The 18,150-nt window shown below is 37.1% G+C and overlaps 2 protein-coding genes and 1 pseudogene across 2 annotated transcripts; 1 reads left to right on the top strand and 2 right to left on the bottom strand.

The window, feature by feature from the left end:
- Positions 1–106: 106 nt before the first annotated feature.
- Positions 107–3,794, bottom strand: LOC105157323 (TPR repeat-containing thioredoxin TDX). The gene is made up of 10 exons (XM_011073715.3): positions 3,567–3,794; positions 3,408–3,444; positions 2,041–2,196; positions 1,874–1,961; positions 1,700–1,780; positions 1,547–1,611; positions 1,320–1,460; positions 1,094–1,210; positions 827–857; positions 107–622 (listed from the first exon to the last, which is right to left on the bottom strand). The coding sequence occupies exons 1-10, from the start codon at positions 3,674–3,676 to the stop codon at positions 294–296; spliced, it is 1,155 nt and encodes a 384-aa protein (XP_011072017.1). The 5' UTR covers positions 3,677–3,794; the 3' UTR covers positions 107–293.
- Positions 3,795–7,025: 3,231 nt separating this feature from the next.
- On the top strand, positions 7,026–9,514 carry LOC148788624 (uncharacterized; annotated as a pseudogene).
- Positions 9,515–11,727: 2,213 nt separating this feature from the next.
- LOC105157324 (protein TIFY 6B) lies at positions 11,728–15,773 on the bottom strand. The gene is made up of 7 exons (XM_011073716.3): positions 15,398–15,773; positions 13,890–14,050; positions 13,440–13,684; positions 13,268–13,358; positions 12,852–13,179; positions 12,701–12,761; positions 11,728–12,124 (listed from the first exon to the last, which is right to left on the bottom strand). The coding sequence occupies exons 1-7, from the start codon at positions 15,459–15,461 to the stop codon at positions 12,004–12,006; spliced, it is 1,071 nt and encodes a 356-aa protein (XP_011072018.1). The 5' UTR covers positions 15,462–15,773; the 3' UTR covers positions 11,728–12,003.
- Positions 15,774–18,150: the final 2,377 nt, after the last annotated feature.

Here is an 18,150-nt window from a genome sequence, read left to right on the forward strand (position 1 = left end):
ATTCGTGTGCCAGCCAAGGCGAGACATGTATCCTCGACTGCCAAAAAATATCAATTAATCTTTAAGATTCCTTTTTTGAAATTTTAATTAAAAAAATATATTCCACTTGTCAAGTAATTTATGTAATTCATAAACAGTTAAGATATAATTCAGAGTCCAAACAAGGGCAGATACGCCCCGAACAATACATTCACATTTGGGATATATAAATAGATTTAGTTCATGAGAGTTAGGACACGAATTCTATGGCTCGATTACATGAGGAAGTCTCTGTTATTACACTGTGAAAAGACTTAGTTAGCATGCTGGGCAATCTTCCTTTCAAGTGTACTTTTGTCAGCACCAACCATTTTATCAACCTCTCTGCCATTTTTCACAAAGAAGAAACTTGGGACACTGCTGATATTCCACTCAGCAGCTGCATCTCTTGCCTCGTCTATATCAACTTTCAGAAACACGACTTTCGGGTACTTTCCTGCAAGGCTTGAGATCACTGGAGAAATGACACGACACGGGCCACACCATGTTGCAGTGAAGTAGATGAGTGCAAGCCGTGATGTCTTTGAAGCGGCGTTCAGCTTAGTTTTCAGCTCGCTAGCAGAGTGAATTCCGATTACTTCTCCTGTAAACCGAATGAAAATAAACAGAGAAAAACCATCACAAGTCATACTTCAGCATGAAAAAGGCATTATGTGTGCTGCTACATGTGCCAGCATGTGCAATGTTGCTTATCTAGCTCTGATAGGAGCTATTAAGCCGCTATGACAAGGGATTTGAATAAATGAAATTGACTGCGGACAAAATTCGAAAGAAGGGATGAAAGTACCATCTTTTAAAACATAAGCAGCTTCAGCATCCTGCAATAAAATCGAAAGGAAGTGATTGCTCAAGTTGAACTCGAGAAAATGGGTAAATGGAACCAGGGAAGTAAGCCACATACAGAATTACAAGCTTTATAAATGGAATTATAAATCTTGAGACTTCTGATTAGATAGAACATAAAAAAAAAAGGACACAACGACAAGAGAAGCCTAGTCTATAGTAAAGGGAAGCCATTGATGATAAATAATTGAAGGCAACAATTAGAAGATACCTGGGATTTAGCTTGACGTCTCTGCTTTTCAAGCTCAATTTTTCTCAGTTCCCTTTCTTTTCGCAGACGTTCATATTTTCGGCGATGCTCTTCTATTCTGTTAGCATTGGGTTCAACCTGAAAAGTTTTAGCAAAATCTGCTATGGTATCTCTTTTAAAGCAACCAAAAGATGAAAAATGAAGCCCACAAAGTAGGTAACAATGGCATCTAGATATGAAGTGAAACCTTTTTTAGCATCAAATGAATCTCCCCATCAAAATCCAATTTTGATGCCACATGCAAATCACTAGCCGCCTCTTCCCATAAGCCCAACATTGCTCTTGCCATCCCTCGTGCTTTATATCCTTTTGCCGAGTCCGGGTTGATCTAATATGTCGTTGAGTTAATCGTCATTTTGGTCAAAAAGATCTATCACTCATACAAGCATCAGTAGTCAGGTTTCCTCAATTTACCTGTAAAGCAACATCAGCATCTCGGATTGCAGCATTTGGTTTCTTCAGTTTAAGAAAGACACTTGCTGCAAAAGAACTTTTCAGTTGAACACCACAACTGTGACATATTAACCATCAAGGTTGGCAACATTCTAAATGAATCGAGGTAATTACCTCTATTTGCATATAATATTGCCGACTTTGGATTCAACAGGATTGCTTCCGTTAGAAGATCTATGGCTTCATCTAACTTACCTGAAGCTCATAGAATTGTGGTTGCCCATGTTATTTTTCCAAAGAACAGAATGCATGTAAATATTAGCTACAAGAAATTCCAAGAAGTAGTACCATCAGCCATTGCATCCATAGCTTTCGCTTTTGATAATTGAGCAGCTTCTTGATTTTCCTCAGTTACTTCAGTGGAAGGATCCCCCATCTGCAATACCAGAGTAAACAAACAGTAAAAGACACATAACAAGATACAGTTTTTCATCAACTTTTTTCCAGAAACCCACCTTTACAGGAGGATCGTTATCAGGCTCCACAACATCGGAATTATCCAACTCAACATCAGATTTGACAATGTCCTCATTTGAAATGTCGTCACTTGACACGTAAGTGTTTTTAGATTCAAAATGCTTCTCATCTTGATGTTCCTCGCCGTCTCTACCCTGCATTAGAGTTTTGGTCATCAGTATGAAACAAATAGCCTAGTAGTTCTGCGTTTCAAATGCAACCTATATTACAATGTTACAATTAAGACTCGTAAACTATGTCACGCCTGTCATGGATTATTCTCTTTTTGGAATTATTGGATAAACATAATTAAAGAGAGCGAATTGGAAGTTGGAAATGGAAAAGTATTCCTCTCCAATGCCATTGCCAGTTAATTTTTCTACGACATAAAGAAGATGGTTTTGAAAGATCAAAAGTGCATAACAAAAAAAATTATGCCAAGTACCGAAGTTTCTAGATAGAAAATCATTCATATTCTAATGAAGTTCTTGTGAGATCAGCAGGTGGTCAATGATATGCAATTCTTCAACTGCCATTTGCAACACGGCAACTGGCCACTCAGAGACATTACCTTCAAGGAATAAAAATCACCCAAAGAAACAAGAAAATTGAAGATTTTTTTTTTCAGTCAAAGTTTTCTGGTAGACATTACCTTCCAGAAAACTTCAATCATTGAAGATCTTTCATTCCACAACCAAACTCTAATGCTCTCAAACCATAAGCATGGTCACAGTAAAGAAAATTTCCAAACACACTGAGCATTTCCTCAGAACAATTCAAATTAAAACAATCCCATTTTCCTAAACTTTTGGCGTAATCAAGCGCATAAATAATCCATATGAACTTCATAATGGAGTATCGACAGGGAACAGACCATCCCCAGTCCCACCTCGAACCTCAAGAATCATTCTGGGTAACAAATTGATAGACTTCCCCCGCCCTAAAAACTATAATCTGTAGCCCCGCCAATGAAATATCAAAATCCCACTCTGCTTCCTCACATTCCTGAGCAATTTTGATTTTACATCTATAAAGCAACTAGCAGAGCCAGCACAATTAAGATCTTTTCAAGGCCAGACAAAAAAGAGTTCAAACAATCCGCTGCAAAGCTCAAATCCAATCAAAACAGATTCAGTCCAAGAACAAACCACATAACTTACCCCAGATGGCCAGAACCCACCAACAAATTTCTATCTTTAAACTAAATCAAACAATCACCAAACCATAGCGAGAACAACATTAAAATATACATATATATATATATATATATACATATATATATTTCTTTTCTCAAAGAGGCAACTATCGCTCGTGTGCTTAATCAACTCCAGCACAGCCAGTAGAGAAAATCAAAAGGGCTGCTCACCGATTTTCCAGATGGTGGTGGAATTTGAGCACCCAGGCTGCAGCAACAAAAACAACCCGGTAAAAAAAAAACAATCGAAGGAATCACTTTTACGGCATAATTAAGGACAAAAAAACAATGTCCAAAGAATCAGACTACAGGAAAACTGAGGAAGTCAACCTTTGGAGAAAATTCTTGAAAAAAGCAAGAGACGGAGTGTGCAAAACAGAAGGGTTTTGCTTGCAATGCTCCACGAAGCCCTTCAGTTCTTCAATCTTGTCCGCATCCATTTCTCGACCTCGTTTTCCCGAGCATCACTTTCTTGTCAAATGAAGTAGAGTATTTGTCCAACTTCCAGAACAATTATTCGAGTTCTAGAAATATTCGCGTAATGAGGTTACTGATAATCGGATAGTCCGAGTTGGCCCATATAGTTGGCATAAACGGGTTGATAAAACCAGGCTGGCTCATAGATGTTGAACAACTGAGTTAATTATTTTTTTATTATAAAAAAAAAAATAATTATTTTATCATAATTATTTTTAAATATATAATAAAAACATGACGAAATTAATTATTTTGTCATTAAATTAATGGCAAATAATGCAAAAGTCCCCAAGTCGGGAAACAAAATCCCGACTGCAAGTCGGGATCCTGGATCCCGACTTGCAGTCGGGATTTTGTTTCCCGACTTGGGAAATTTGCTTTTTTTTTTTTTTCGTTTAAATTATTATTATATAATTTAATTTATATATAATCAAATTTAACAATATACTAAAATCCAAAATTAATAAAATTAACATTGCATTAACTTAAAAAATTACAATTAAGTGTACAAATGTAATAGTTATTTATTTTGTACAATTGTAAAAAATTACATTAAATTATACAATTACAAATATAAAAAATGTCCACCCGTTCCACAATGTCGTCTGTGGCGTTGACGTCGAGGTCTTCTAATTTCCTCGCCCACATTTTGAACTGGCTCATTTTGCGCCTCATTTTCTTCACCAACAAACCGACTTGATGTTTCAGAACTTGACTCCACATTGTCACGATATGCACCAAATGATGGAAATGAAATTGGTGAAATATTATATCCTTGTGTATATGGTTGATTAAAACCAAGACCAAGGTCAAGAAAAAAAATCTTGTGTTTGATTTGACATATATGGAGTCGATTGAAACCAATCACCTTGAGATGGTTGAGGCATATAATAATCTTGAGGCGGTTGAGGTACGTAATAATCTTGAGGTGGATATACTGTAGAAGGACCAGCTATATCCACCCCAAAATCACGACGTTCAACTGAACCAGTTGACATTCGGCTAGAACTTCTTCTTTGCCTGTGGGATGTTGTGGGAGCATCATCGGATGGAGAAGCAATTTGTTGTGGCTGTTGGGTTATAGCCTCCCTAATAATATGTAACCCATGTTCAAATCTATCCACCAATTGACTATATCCTTCGATATTTGGTGGTCTAGATCGACATAAAGTTTCAAGGGCATTCACCTCATTTGCCTGAAAAGTGTAGAAAAATAATTAGCCTTGTGTTGTTAAAAATATATATAAAATAAAACATATAATATTATATAATAACGTACCACAACTTGCAATATAGGTGCTTCTCCAGGTTGGTACCCGCTTTCCACACGTCTATCAGTAGATGACGACACGAAATTTCTTGTTATGTTGTAGTACCACTCCCAATAACCTCGTTCTGTTTCCCTTCTATTAGAAATGAGTGGCCTATGTACAACCGTGTCATATCGTCTTTGCCATCTATTGATGTATTGTATGTGTTGCAGAGACCAATCTGCGCCCGCGTGATTTTTACGGGAAATCTGATGGAGGCTCATATCACGGGTATCCGTCGATTCTGGTACATTCTGCCTCATCCCGAATTGGCGAACAACTCGTTCGGGACGATGCATTTCAACTATTGCGTAGAATATCAACGGAACAGATGACCTCCACAACTGGGGGTTCAATTCATCGGCGTAAGCCATAATGACATCCGAGTCCATGTCATACGGCTGCCATATGAACTGTAATAAAAACAAAAATGTAAATTAATATGAATTTAATTCACGGGCTAAATATACGAATAATATTAAAATTTAGTTACCTGATCCGCCTGCATCTCATCCAAAATTTCTCGTACGACTCGTACAGTTCCCCGAACTGTAGTGGTGAAAGTGTGCTGACAATTCCAAGTAGCACCATATGGTGCTGCTGGGAGCCAGCGATTGTTGTCCATTTGCACTTGGCCCATAAATAGCCGTTGGGCACCAAGTCCAGGACAAAGTGGCGTAATCCGTGACCACGCCCAAATCTACACGAACAATACAAATATGTGTTATTAATGAATATCAAAAGCAAAAAAAAAAATGTGTAAGACTTTTTAAGTCAATTTTACCTGTAGCAATTGCAGCGCTCCACCAATTGCCGCTTTGCCTTTTGTGCTGGCATTGCACAATTCGCGATATAAAAATGCCAGCACAACACTCCCCCAACTATAGTTCCTCGCGGTTTCTATATCTTCTAATTTTGAAAGATATAGTAATGAGACATAGTTACCTGAGGAATCTGGGCACATCAATCCCCCAAATAAAAGTAATGCAACGGCACGTGCGTACTGGACAACGACAGCCTGGGGAGTATTATAAGTAATTTCGACCGCCGCCAAATGAGATGTAATTGCCGATGTCTGTAATCTCGAGCCCTTCAACACATTTGCATCCGGGCTAAAGCCTATGTAAGTAAGGCAATATTCTTGCCATTGTTGTGTTGTGCGGTCGAAATCAATTACAATCACCGGCTCGCCGTCTATTGGGAGTGCCCAAATTATTTGTACATCTTGTAGGGTAATTGTGGCTTCCCCTACACGAAAATGAAAAGTGTGCGTCTCCGATCGCCACCTCCCCACTAATGCAGTGATGAGGTGTTGATTTAATTGAAGGCGTCCGCACCTGTAAACTCCATAAAATTCTATTTGGTGTAGGATTTCTTGTACACGCTCGGACATATTATTTTGGTTAAAGTAGCTCCAAAAGGTACCATCCGCACGCCGTGAAATGAGTACGGCGTCTAGGTCACCATCTGGAATATCGTCAGACCTATGTTAGGCTTGTTGAGATAATACAGTACTATCACGAGGACCGTAGACTGATCGTCTATCCATTTGTGTGGAAAAAAAATTGAAGACTAAGATGAAGGTGGGTGAAAATTTTTGCTGGTGGATGAAGTGAGTTTCCACCCACCTTCATCCGTCCAATTCATCCCATATCAAATACGAAGAGTAATTTTACGTAGAAACTTGCAAAAAAAAATGTCAACTTCATCTTCTCGCATTGAGATTTTTTTGTATTTTGGTGGTGAATTATCGAGTGATGGATGGTCTGTTACATATGATCAGACGCCCATTGCAGCGATGAGGATCCCCCGTTCATCCAGTTATGATCAATTTTTGTCAAAAATCTACAAAAAAATTGGTGTTGATAGCTCCTAATTTTCATTGAATGTTTCTGCAAAACATTCGTGCCAATACCTAGGGCGAATTTAGGAAACACTGATACCAATAAAGGATGACGATACATTGTCATTCTTTACTGATCCTACAGCTGGATTTCCACTAATGGAAATATTCGTCGAAACGGTGGAAATCCAGCACGACGATGCTCCACAAATTGGCCGAGGTTGGAGAGCTTTCGATTCCCGGCAGTTGGTGGATAACAACTCACAAATGAGTCAACAGTTGGGGGAATACATGGCGATGTTATCGAGCCAAGGATTTCCGTCATCCTCCAACTACAAAAATTTCACAAGTACCTATAACTCTAATTTCGATGCAGGTACTTCTAACCCCGATTTTGGTGCAGGCACATCAAATTATGATACAGATTGTTATACTCCGAATGTGGTGTCTGTCACACAAGGGCTCGATAATATTGAACTTAATTACACAGAGTCGACCCACTGACATACTCCATCCACCTCCCATTTTATACCAACTTCTGCACAACATATTGCCGAGCCAGAAGACCCTATTGCGGATAGCCTGGCTAATGAATCAGATGCAGGTTCCGAACCGGATGAAGTGGATTACCCAATTCCACCTGAGGATGGAATAGAAGATGTTGACATAAATGTTGTCGCCGAAAATGTTGCACAAGGTACGTCAACATCCTCTCAGCCGGTTACGGCACAACGAACTTCTCAGAAAACATTTTACCGCTCCATACCATTTTTTGAACAAACATTCCCGGAGGTACCAGTGGATTCCATTGATGTACCGAACTTAAGGTATGCAAAATTTTATAACAAAAACGAAGGCAGACTTGATGTGGGAATGCTTTTCAAAAATCAAGAAGCTTTAATCGAGGCGGTGAAAGATCACTCAATGCGATATGCCCGACGCGAGTATTGGGTACCTGAGAGTTCAAAGACCAAGTGGAAAGTTTTGTGTAGGCATACCACCGAAGGTATATATATATATATATTTGTCGTATATGTCTAAACATACAAAATTATTCGACTGATTCGTGTTTATTTTTTGCAGCTATGCGGTGTAGATGGGAGCTGCGAGGCATTTACAAACCAAAAATGGAAGGTGGACAATAACAAAATACGGAGGGGACCATACATGTATATTGAATCAAATGTCCCTCGAACACGGTAATTTAGATAGAGTATATGTTGCTTTTTTATTGTTAGGACATGTAAAATGCAACCCGTCGTACGGAATCAAGCATGTCATCCAGACTGTGAAAGACCATACCGGATACGATATAGCATATCAAAAGGCATGGTACAGTTTGAAAATGGCACGTGAGATGGTTTATGGCACATGGGAGAGCTCCGTTCAAAAGCTACCCAAATACTTGGGAGCTCTCCAAAAATATAATCCAGGAACGATTGTTGAATGGCAACATAAAGCCCGCGACACATCAACCGGTGCATATGTGATAGGGTACGTATTCTGGGCGTTCAAGCCGTGCATTGAAGGGTTCCAACACTGTCGCAACCTTATCAGTGTAGATGGGACCCATCTATACACAAAGTACAAGCACAAGATGTTGATTGCTGCTGCCATGGATGGAAATCAACAGGTACTTCCTCTTGCTTTTGCTGTTGTCGATGAAGAATCACTTTTATCTTGGAAGTGGTTTCTTAGACAATTGAGCAGACACATTATACGAGGGCGACGGGGTATCTGCCTTATTTCTGACCGCCATGCTGGTATCACAAGAGCTGTACGTGAATGTCCGAATTTCGTGCCACCTAACGGCGTGCACCGATATTGCTAGCGGCACGTGTGTTCCAATTTCAACAGTAAATACAAAAATATTGTATTGAATGATCTTTGTTGGAGAGCTGGCTCTGAATATCAGATCAGAAAATTCAATCGCACTATGGAGGAGATAAAGAAACAGTCCCTCGAGGCGTTTCAGTGGTTAGATAGGATCGACAAGGATAAAATGGACAGCATCACATGACGGTGGATGGCGATGCGGAATTCTGACGACAAATATGTCGGAATGCATAAATGGAGTATTGAAAGGGGCTCGCCGCCTACCATTGACAGCAATTGCTGAGATGACGTTTCAGCGAAGTGTCCATTATTTTTGTGAGAGGTTAGCAAGAAGTACTGTAATGTTGACCAACAACCAACTGTGGACGGATTTTGCATATAAGATGTTCACACGTTGGCATCAAAATTCTGTTGAACATACCGTCACCAAATACCATCAGTTCCAACAGTCCGCCTCGGTTGTTACAAGACGTCACGGTGGACATGGAGTCAACACCCATGTTGTCAAAATTGCGAACCGAGAATGTTCTTGCGGCAAATGGACTCAATTTGGTATACCTTGCAGTCACGCTCAAAAGGTATGCGTTGCATTCATGATTAATGCTGCATCAATGGTGAAGGATTATTACGATATAATGACTTATAAGAATACATATTCTAAGTCATTTGAACCTGTACATTCCGAAGATTATTGGGATGTACCGGGATTTGAGTTGGTCCACGATCCTACTATTCGCATCTCTTCGCGCCCTGGTCGAAATCAAACAACACGTATTCACAACGAGATGGATTGGGCGCAAAGGCGTGCATGACAACAAGCACAACAAAGAAATTCTTCAACACAATTGGATGTGCCAGTACCGGGTAGCCAGGATTAATTGTATATTTTTTGTATTTTTTACAATTGTACAAAAATATGCACTTTTACATTTATATATTTAATGTAATTTTTTACAATTGTACAAAATAAATAACTATTACATTTGTACCCTTAATTTTAATTTTTTAAGTTAATGCAATGTTAATTTTATTAATTTTGGATTTTAGTATATTGTTAAAATTAATTATATATAAATTAAATTATATAATAATAATTTAAACGAAAAGAAAAAAAAGGAGAATTCCCAAGTCGGGATTCAAAATCCCGACTTCAAGTCGGGATTTTGTTTCCCGACTTGGGGAATTCTGCATTTTTCCCCCTTTATTTAATGACGAGTCGCGATTTCAAATCGCGACTCGTCATATTTGTGTTATTATTTTAAAAATAATTATGATAAAATAATTTTTTTTTATAATAAAAAAATAATTAACTCTTGAACAACTGGGGTTGGGCCTCTTGAGGAAATTCTTGTAACAAACTGTTCTTTTTGTTTTAATTCTTGGAAAAACTATACTATGAATAATGTTTGTCCGAATGTAATTCCATGATACGTTTGATTATATTTGTCTTTTAGTGGTAGGATTATATTTATATTTGAGTTTATGGATACGATTCTTATTAGATGTATAGACATTTATCTTATTTTATATAAGTTATCATAATTTATTTATCGTTGTTAGTCATATTAATATATTAGTTTAATAGAAATTTATGCAAGTAAAAAATAGTGGTGCTTGGTCCACTTGGAGCAATAAGTAGTAAAATAAATGCTAGAAGATGAAAGAATCTGTATAAGTGAATTGAGAGTGTTATTCCTCATTTTATGTATACAAATGAGATATTGATATAAAGAAAATATCTTAGTACAAAAGGACAAATTTTCTTTGAACCAAAGTAGTAGCAGGAAGGTGAAAATGGTAATCCACATGCTCAAAGTGTACAAACACATCTTCTCCCGCTAAGAGAGCTCTCTATTTATAAACAACTCTAAGTTGATTGGAGAATATCACAAATTTTGGAAGCATCATCTCAAAATTGTTAGATGATATTGAATCCAATCGGATTCGTATGAGAATCCCAAGCAGTTGGAGGATTCCATGGATTCAGTGGAGATTTATCTTTTGGAGGTTGAAGACCCATGATTCTTTGGAGGCAATTGGAGTTTGCTATAGCCGAAATTATCATTTGGGGATAAGGATGTCTTCTCGAATTTCGGGAAGGTGGTTGAGGAGACTCCTTCTCCTTACTGGAGTCCAACCTTTTATGATTCATAAATTAATTCTCTCAAGAAGCGAACGTGTTCCCGAAAGGGCTGTTGGTCTTTATCCCATTCTGTAAGGCATGCCTCCAAAGATCCCATGTGGATGCCACCTAAATCAACCGTGAATGCCATGTGAGATGAGTTTTGACTTTGGTTAAGTCCCTAAACCTTTTGTAAGCATGTGAGACTTTCTTCGGTTAGGACTCTCTCGAATTTGGGTCAATTGGGCTTCTTTTGGTTAATTTATTTTTTGAAGGAGCATGTCGGACTCCTTGAATGCTCTATCTAGACTAGGCTTCCTGTGGGCATTTTGGGCCCACAGTCGAACTAGGCCTCCTAGGAAGCACCATTGGCTTGCATTCCTTTCTTCTTTTTGGTTCACTTGGGCCTCTTTTCGACTAACCCATCTGTATATATATCAAAAGTACTACTCAATGTATGTAGATGAGTTAGTGCAACTTTATTTAATGTTATTACTCCAAAAAGTATATTTATTTCTTTTTCCTTACTCCTTAAAAGAAAACACAATAAATATCAACATGTAAAAATAAATCCAACAGAGTGGAGTACATTAATATTCAAGCTCATGTATCTAACTTTACAAATAATATTGAAACTTAGTCTGATTATTAATAAACTCAAACTCAAACAAGTTTCAAACTAATCCAAACTCGAGCAGCTTCATTCTTTTTTATATGCTTAATTATTCCCTTACTAATCGAATCAGACTCAAGTCAAACTTTCAGACTTGTCTTAGAAAAATTATGTCCGAGTTACAGAATTAAACTAAAATGGGCTTTAATTTATCAATCTCGAATCGAATATCCAGATTACTAAGCTCATAATGCTCTCTTCTTACAGAATGCAGAGGTGAACAAAAGAAGTAAATAGTAAATACTGCTGTTCTTAATGTATAAGAACTTAATATTTATGATACAGTGTAATAATTTGGGATTATAAGCATACTACAATCTTGGTCTGATCTATAGAAGAGGCTTTCCATCACGAATTAAGACAAAAATAGACTACACCCCACGTCTACCAAACGATTAAAACGTAGCAAGTCACAACACAAATGTATACTGCAATTTTAGATCAGGAGATTTGCCTCTACAGCTAATCTCTATTTGCGCATGTGCAAACTTAGCTGAAATCCACCATTAGTTGACTGCTGGAACAGCGCAGGAGCCTGAGGAGTTCACAGATAAGCCAGCGCTGCCGCCTCTGGGATTGCTGCAGTCTGGAGACTGCTTGTCAGCATATGGTGATGCAGTGATTACCCTGCACTCAAGAATAGCAAGCCGTTAGTACGGGTTGTCGGTGGTGTTTGATGCCTATAAAGGTTCATTGGTTCAAGTTTTACTTAGAAATTGTTGAGATGGAGATCATACATCATGGACAATCTCTGAGGAAATAATGTAACTTTACTCTGAATTGAACCACACTGCTTTAAAATACTGGTCGCTCTAGTTGGAAAAGTGACATTTAGAGTGCGTTGAAGGCCATTGTGAATGTATACTTGACTAGAATGAGAATAGAACGATCACGTGAAGGAAACAGATAGATGTGCTGTGTCGGATGCCTAAAGTTCTTGCTTCTTTTAATGGAGTTTTCGAGCAGAAAATGCATGTCAAAGAGCATAAAAAGGACTCATAAATTAGCAGCAGAACTCCTAGGTCTCCACTATTACAAGGATGGTGACTCCTGTCGGCCATGGTAATCCAAGAGGACCAAAGACATGAAATTTATGATATTTTCAAAGCATAATTATTGCGACACTCGAACTAAATTCAAATAAGCATGTTGCCCACTGTTAGTTAAGGATGGTAAATGAAGACTAAGTCAACCGTAAATTACCTTTCCTTGCGCTTCTCCAAAAATCGGGCCAAAGATTTTCTGCGAAACTGAGGGACAGTGTCTGAAAGATGACAAAAATGCATAGATTAGATGAAAAATGTGATGCCTATGGTGTGAAATCGAAATGATTTGGAAATGAGCCAGAAAATACCTGATGAAAGAAAGGTGGCAGAAACAGATCCTAGCGAATTAGCTGCTTTCAGAGGCTGAGCAATGGTTGATGAGGATATGATAACCCCAGCTGGTTTTGCAGCAGCTGCGTCATTATTGTTACCGGACCGGACAGCAGACTGAGATACATTAATAGAGGTCACAGGAACGGGGCTTGGATGGTGTGGTGTTGTGCCGTAAGGCTGGCTTATAACAAACCCGTCGAGAACAGAAGATCTCGGCACGGAGGCCTGGACTGGAGCTGCAGCCGGTGTTGCATTAGAAGTCAGAGGAGGGCCATTTCCGGCCAATAACATAATAGCCTGAGCCTATATGGATTGATGAATAAAATTACAACCAATAATACAAATAAAAAAAAAAATGTAGGGGCTAGCTCGTAAGCAATCAGATGGCTACCTTCTCTGGAGAAATGTTGTCGTAGACACACACGGAACCATTGTAAAAGATGGTCAGCTGAGCAGGAGTTCCTGAGACCTTGGAAGTGTTTCTGCACATGAGATGAGATCCATTTTGATTCAGCCTTTAGTTATCATTTATTCCAAATACAGTTTCCTAAACACAAACACACCTTAAATCAGTGGTTCCAACAACGGGGCTGCTTGAAGGCATAGCCGGGACAGGATTTGCCACTGTAACTGCATCAACAGGTTGTGAGCTGACAGAACCAATCAGATTTTGGCCCGAACCAGCAACGAACAATTGGCGAACAGCAGTGGTCACAGCAGGTGAAATTGTCAGGTTTGCTTGATTGGCAACCGAGTGAGTCGTAACCATGTAGCGAACCCCACCTTGCTTTTCAGGAACAATGCTTTTCTGAATACCCAAATGGGAAAAACAAATGATTCAGTGCAAAAATAAAGAAAGAGAACATATAGAACAATCACATCTATTACACAAGACTTAAAATGCTACTTCTAGACCATAAAGTTTCATCGTTATTTGTACAAAAAAATAAGTTGTGTAGTGCAATAACTCTTCCAAACAAGTGCTAAAGATGCTAAAAGAAGCGCTAATCAACCTGCGCAGCTTCTGTCGTAGTTACAGTCACCAATCCAGTCGACGTGAGGGAATCAAAACCAGTCTTAGGCTTTTCTTCTTGAGCAGCCTGAAAAGACAACAGCTGAGGAGCTGAACCACTGTTTGAGAATGACCACTGCATTGCTGAACTTCTCAACGGAGCTACAGAATCAAAATAGGATTCAAAAACGACAGACTAATTAGTCACAATATCAATGCCAAGAAATTTCCAACTACAACTACCAAAGAAGCTCATTTAAAGGCTATTTACCTAATGATTAACAACTAGGCAGTAATTTGGTAAAGTTTAGTTTCACAAAGCTGCAGAAAAAGATCAGAATATACAACTTCTTTAATATGAATTACAGACAAGTTTCACAAGAGAATTGAATAAAATAACTCAAAGGGACCTCATAGTTTAGCTGTAAAAAGGGGTGAACATGTTAATAAACTTTAAAAAACTAAATCTCGAGCATCTCATGCACATTATAATATATAATTATTGCACTCATCAATGCAGAAGAAGAATATAGAAAGCCCATCTGGTCAAAACAGTTTAAAGCATAGCATTAAACTATTTGGATTTTCAGGACATCCTTAATTTTATATAAACAAGGCATCACACTAATTTATTCCTCTTTCTTGATGGTGGCAGCAATAAAAAAGACTAAAATGTGGAGGTGGTGACGGGTGACTGCTTGAAAGGCACAAATCATTTCAATTTAAAAATGCTGCCTTTAACAAACACTAGAAAATACATATATATATCTATATATATAAAAAAGAACTCATGGGAGGTGCATGGTAGCATGCACAAACTAACGCACACAAGAAACATGAAAAGGGAATATAAAATTCAAACCATTGTTCTAGCATAAGCCATAGATTTGAAAAAATAAGGGTTGGAAGACTTTAAAGTACACCAAACTTCATGCTTGTACAACTGACACTACAACCAATGAGAATGCATTATTTAAGAATTATCGTAAATAAAAAGAATACATTATTTTACACCCCATTTGAAAGTTTCTCACAAAACGTGTAGAATCCACCTCACCCATCATTTACTAAGAAAAAATAATGAAGTGCAGTACAATATAATCAATTTAAATAGGAGAAGCATATGCATTAAAGCTCTAGTTGACAGCTGTTGGTATGCAAAAACTTAAATTATATGCTCTATTCTGGTTCTTTTCAGCCTTCAAAAACCCAAAAAATTACCGAAAAAGCAAAAATTCTTGAAACCCCAGTTTCCTTTTCTGTTCTCTCAGCTGCCAAATAAGTAGATGAAAAGAAAATCTAAAAGCCCATCTTCAGTTTCCCAAATCTATAATAAAGTTACCATTTTTACACAGATTCATAACTTCTGGTCAGAATAAGTGTGGAAGAAACCAGAAAATCACAATAATAACTCATGCTTTAGTTCATCTTCCTCCTCATATTAACACCAAGAATTCAAGAAACAGAAAAACACTAACAAACACACAGAAGTTTTGCAAGCATCATTACCAGCATCCATGGTTTCATCAGTAGTCTCCTGCTTCACAGCCAAGCCCATGAAATCTCTCTCCATCTTCAGCTCAAAAAGAACTCAAGAAAATCTCAAATCTTTTTTCAGGAGGGTAAAAAGTACTGCAGTTTCTGCAAAGGAAACAAGAAATTCTAGTGTGTAACTGTGTTTTCTTGAAAACAAATGTAAAAATCAAGAAAAAAGATAAAGGGTGAAAAATCCAAGTTTGGTGATGAGCAGTGGAGGGAAACAGGTGCCTGTCTGGTGTTGAGGATGGATGGTGATGAGAGAGAAATGGGAATTTGAGGAGACAAAAAACTCAAATGGAAGAGAGAGAAAATGTGTGGACTTAGATTACATGTAATAACTGTACTACAAACAGGTGCATGATATGACTTTTCTCTTCTTCATATTCTTTTTTACAATTTTTCTCTTCTTTTGTTATTCTCGTGGGAATTTGCAACCGGCTGTTCCGGTCATCCCCATTGAAACCTAATAATTATATTTTTTGGTTTCTTAATAAAAACAATTTTATATAGGTATTGTCACTATTAAACTATAACAATCGTTATTGTGGCAAAATAAAAAATTATAATTTTTTAATTACCTCAAATAATTATTTTATTGCTAATATGCATTAAGAATAAATAAATAAATAAATTATCTAAACCTCAAAAATCAAAAGAAAAAGTAAGTGATAGTTACACCTAGAGGTGTAATTGAGTCGAGCTCGACTTTTATTGGTATGGCTCGAGTTCGAGCTAGAGCTAAATTTTATCATTATTATTGTTATTTTTGTTATTATTATATTAAATAACGAGAATCACCAAATTTTTACATAAATTTATAAGTAATAAAATAGATTGTATAATACAACTGTGTTATAAATATACTAAAATATAGTATGATATTTTAATTTATTGTTATAAATATAAACTACTAATTAGTTCATTAGTAATATAATTAGTAAAATATAACAAAAAAATTCATACTAAATAATTTAAAATTATAGAGAAGTATCCATTGTTTGGGAATAATGCAATTGAAATACATAAAAATAATTTATAATTGAAATTAATATATGTTCACAATCTGCAATAAGTTTATGGCAAAATATCACTTTTGGTCCCACTAGAGGGTCCTTCTCACTTTTAGTCTCACGCTTTACGTGTTCAATACCTTTAGTCTCAAAATCCTATTTTTTTAACAGTAATGGTCCTGTTCTGTTAACAACTAACGAAAACGGCACGTGACTTGCTGGCCAAGAAAACAGTCTACTAGGCTTGTGTTCAGATTTGGAGGAAAATAAAGGCGCCAAAAATATTTTTTTTTGCTATTTATACATCTAAATAACCTACAAACACCACATAACATTTTCATCTTTTTTCTCGTAGACCAAAAGATGTCACAAACATCTCAAAAATCTTCAAATATTAAATGATATTGTCACAAAGCTGCTCATTTGATATTCTTATATATTACTAGATGACCTTTTAGCAATGGTCAATTATGTGTAAAAGGACTAATGGATATGCCTTTTTTACAAGTAATTGTAGTTTATGTTGTGTTTAAATGTGTAAGCATAAATTCTGAAAATAATAAAAATGAAAACTAAAATTGCACAAAAGCACTAAATTGCAAAAAGACAGAAATATACTCAAATGCACTTATTTTGATCATTAATGAAATGTGTTGTAAAGTGCAACTTTGCATGCTTAAAATCTGCCAAATACTACTACTTTACAAACCCAAAAAATGTGCCAAAAGTTTTACAGTAACTAACAACATTTTGTTCCTTAAAACTTCACAAATTTTCCTTGCCAATGCAAGCCAAAAACCTGCTGCTATACAAGCTAAAAACTGCCGCCAACAGAATTCAAAAATCTGTTGCTATACAAGCCAAAAGACTTACTGCCAATGCATCTCATTTTGCCTTCTTAGCTATTTTCTTCTTCTTCTTTATAGTTGTGTCCAATGCGGCACTTAAGTTTGTCATTGTGACAAAATTCTTTCCTCCTTTTGTGAGACAAGGGACTCCACTAACTGAAGATTGGCTCACCTTTGAGCATTGTGTAAAGTTGTGGAGCATGTGTTCACTTGTCTACAAAAAATCAGCATAATGAGATGAATATGGATTAAGAAAAATGAGTTTGATGAGATGAACATCAAATAATTTTTACCATTCCAATGGTATTTGACTGAGAAGTTGCAACATGGACCACATGCCTTTGTTCTCAGAAATCGAACACAACAACATCGAGGGACAACATACGCAACACACAAAAAACAACATTGCTTTCTATTTCTGAGGATAAAACTGAAAACAACAACATTCTCAGAAACCAAAAGTATGTCTCAGAAACAACATACACAACAACATATAAACAAAAACAAACCCATTTTTTTACAAAACAACAATACAAACAACTGCAAGTTGACAAAAAAACAAACCCAAACTGGAAAATCTTATTTCTCGTAAAACAATTCGCAAGTTTACTAACTATATTTCTCGTACTTAGGGTCTGAAAAATCGACGAGCACTTGGTGCCTCAATCTCATGTTCCTTCTACCGCTCTTGCTCCAAAAACTGGGATGATTTTATTTTGTGGATTTGGAGAAAAGGGATTTGGGGGATTAAGGATTTAGGGATTTTATTTTGTGTATTTGGGGAAAAGGGGGAAAAGGTTCCCCCCCCCCCCCCTCTGAAAATGCCCAATGTGACTTACCAGTTGACTTATCCTGCTATTTACCA

Source organism: Sesamum indicum, linkage group LG3, assembly GCF_026168435.1.
Source record: "Sesamum indicum cultivar Baizhima isolate 11 linkage group LG3, ASM2616843v1, whole genome shotgun sequence".
Taxonomy (NCBI): Eukaryota; Viridiplantae; Streptophyta; class Magnoliopsida; order Lamiales; family Pedaliaceae; genus Sesamum; species Sesamum indicum.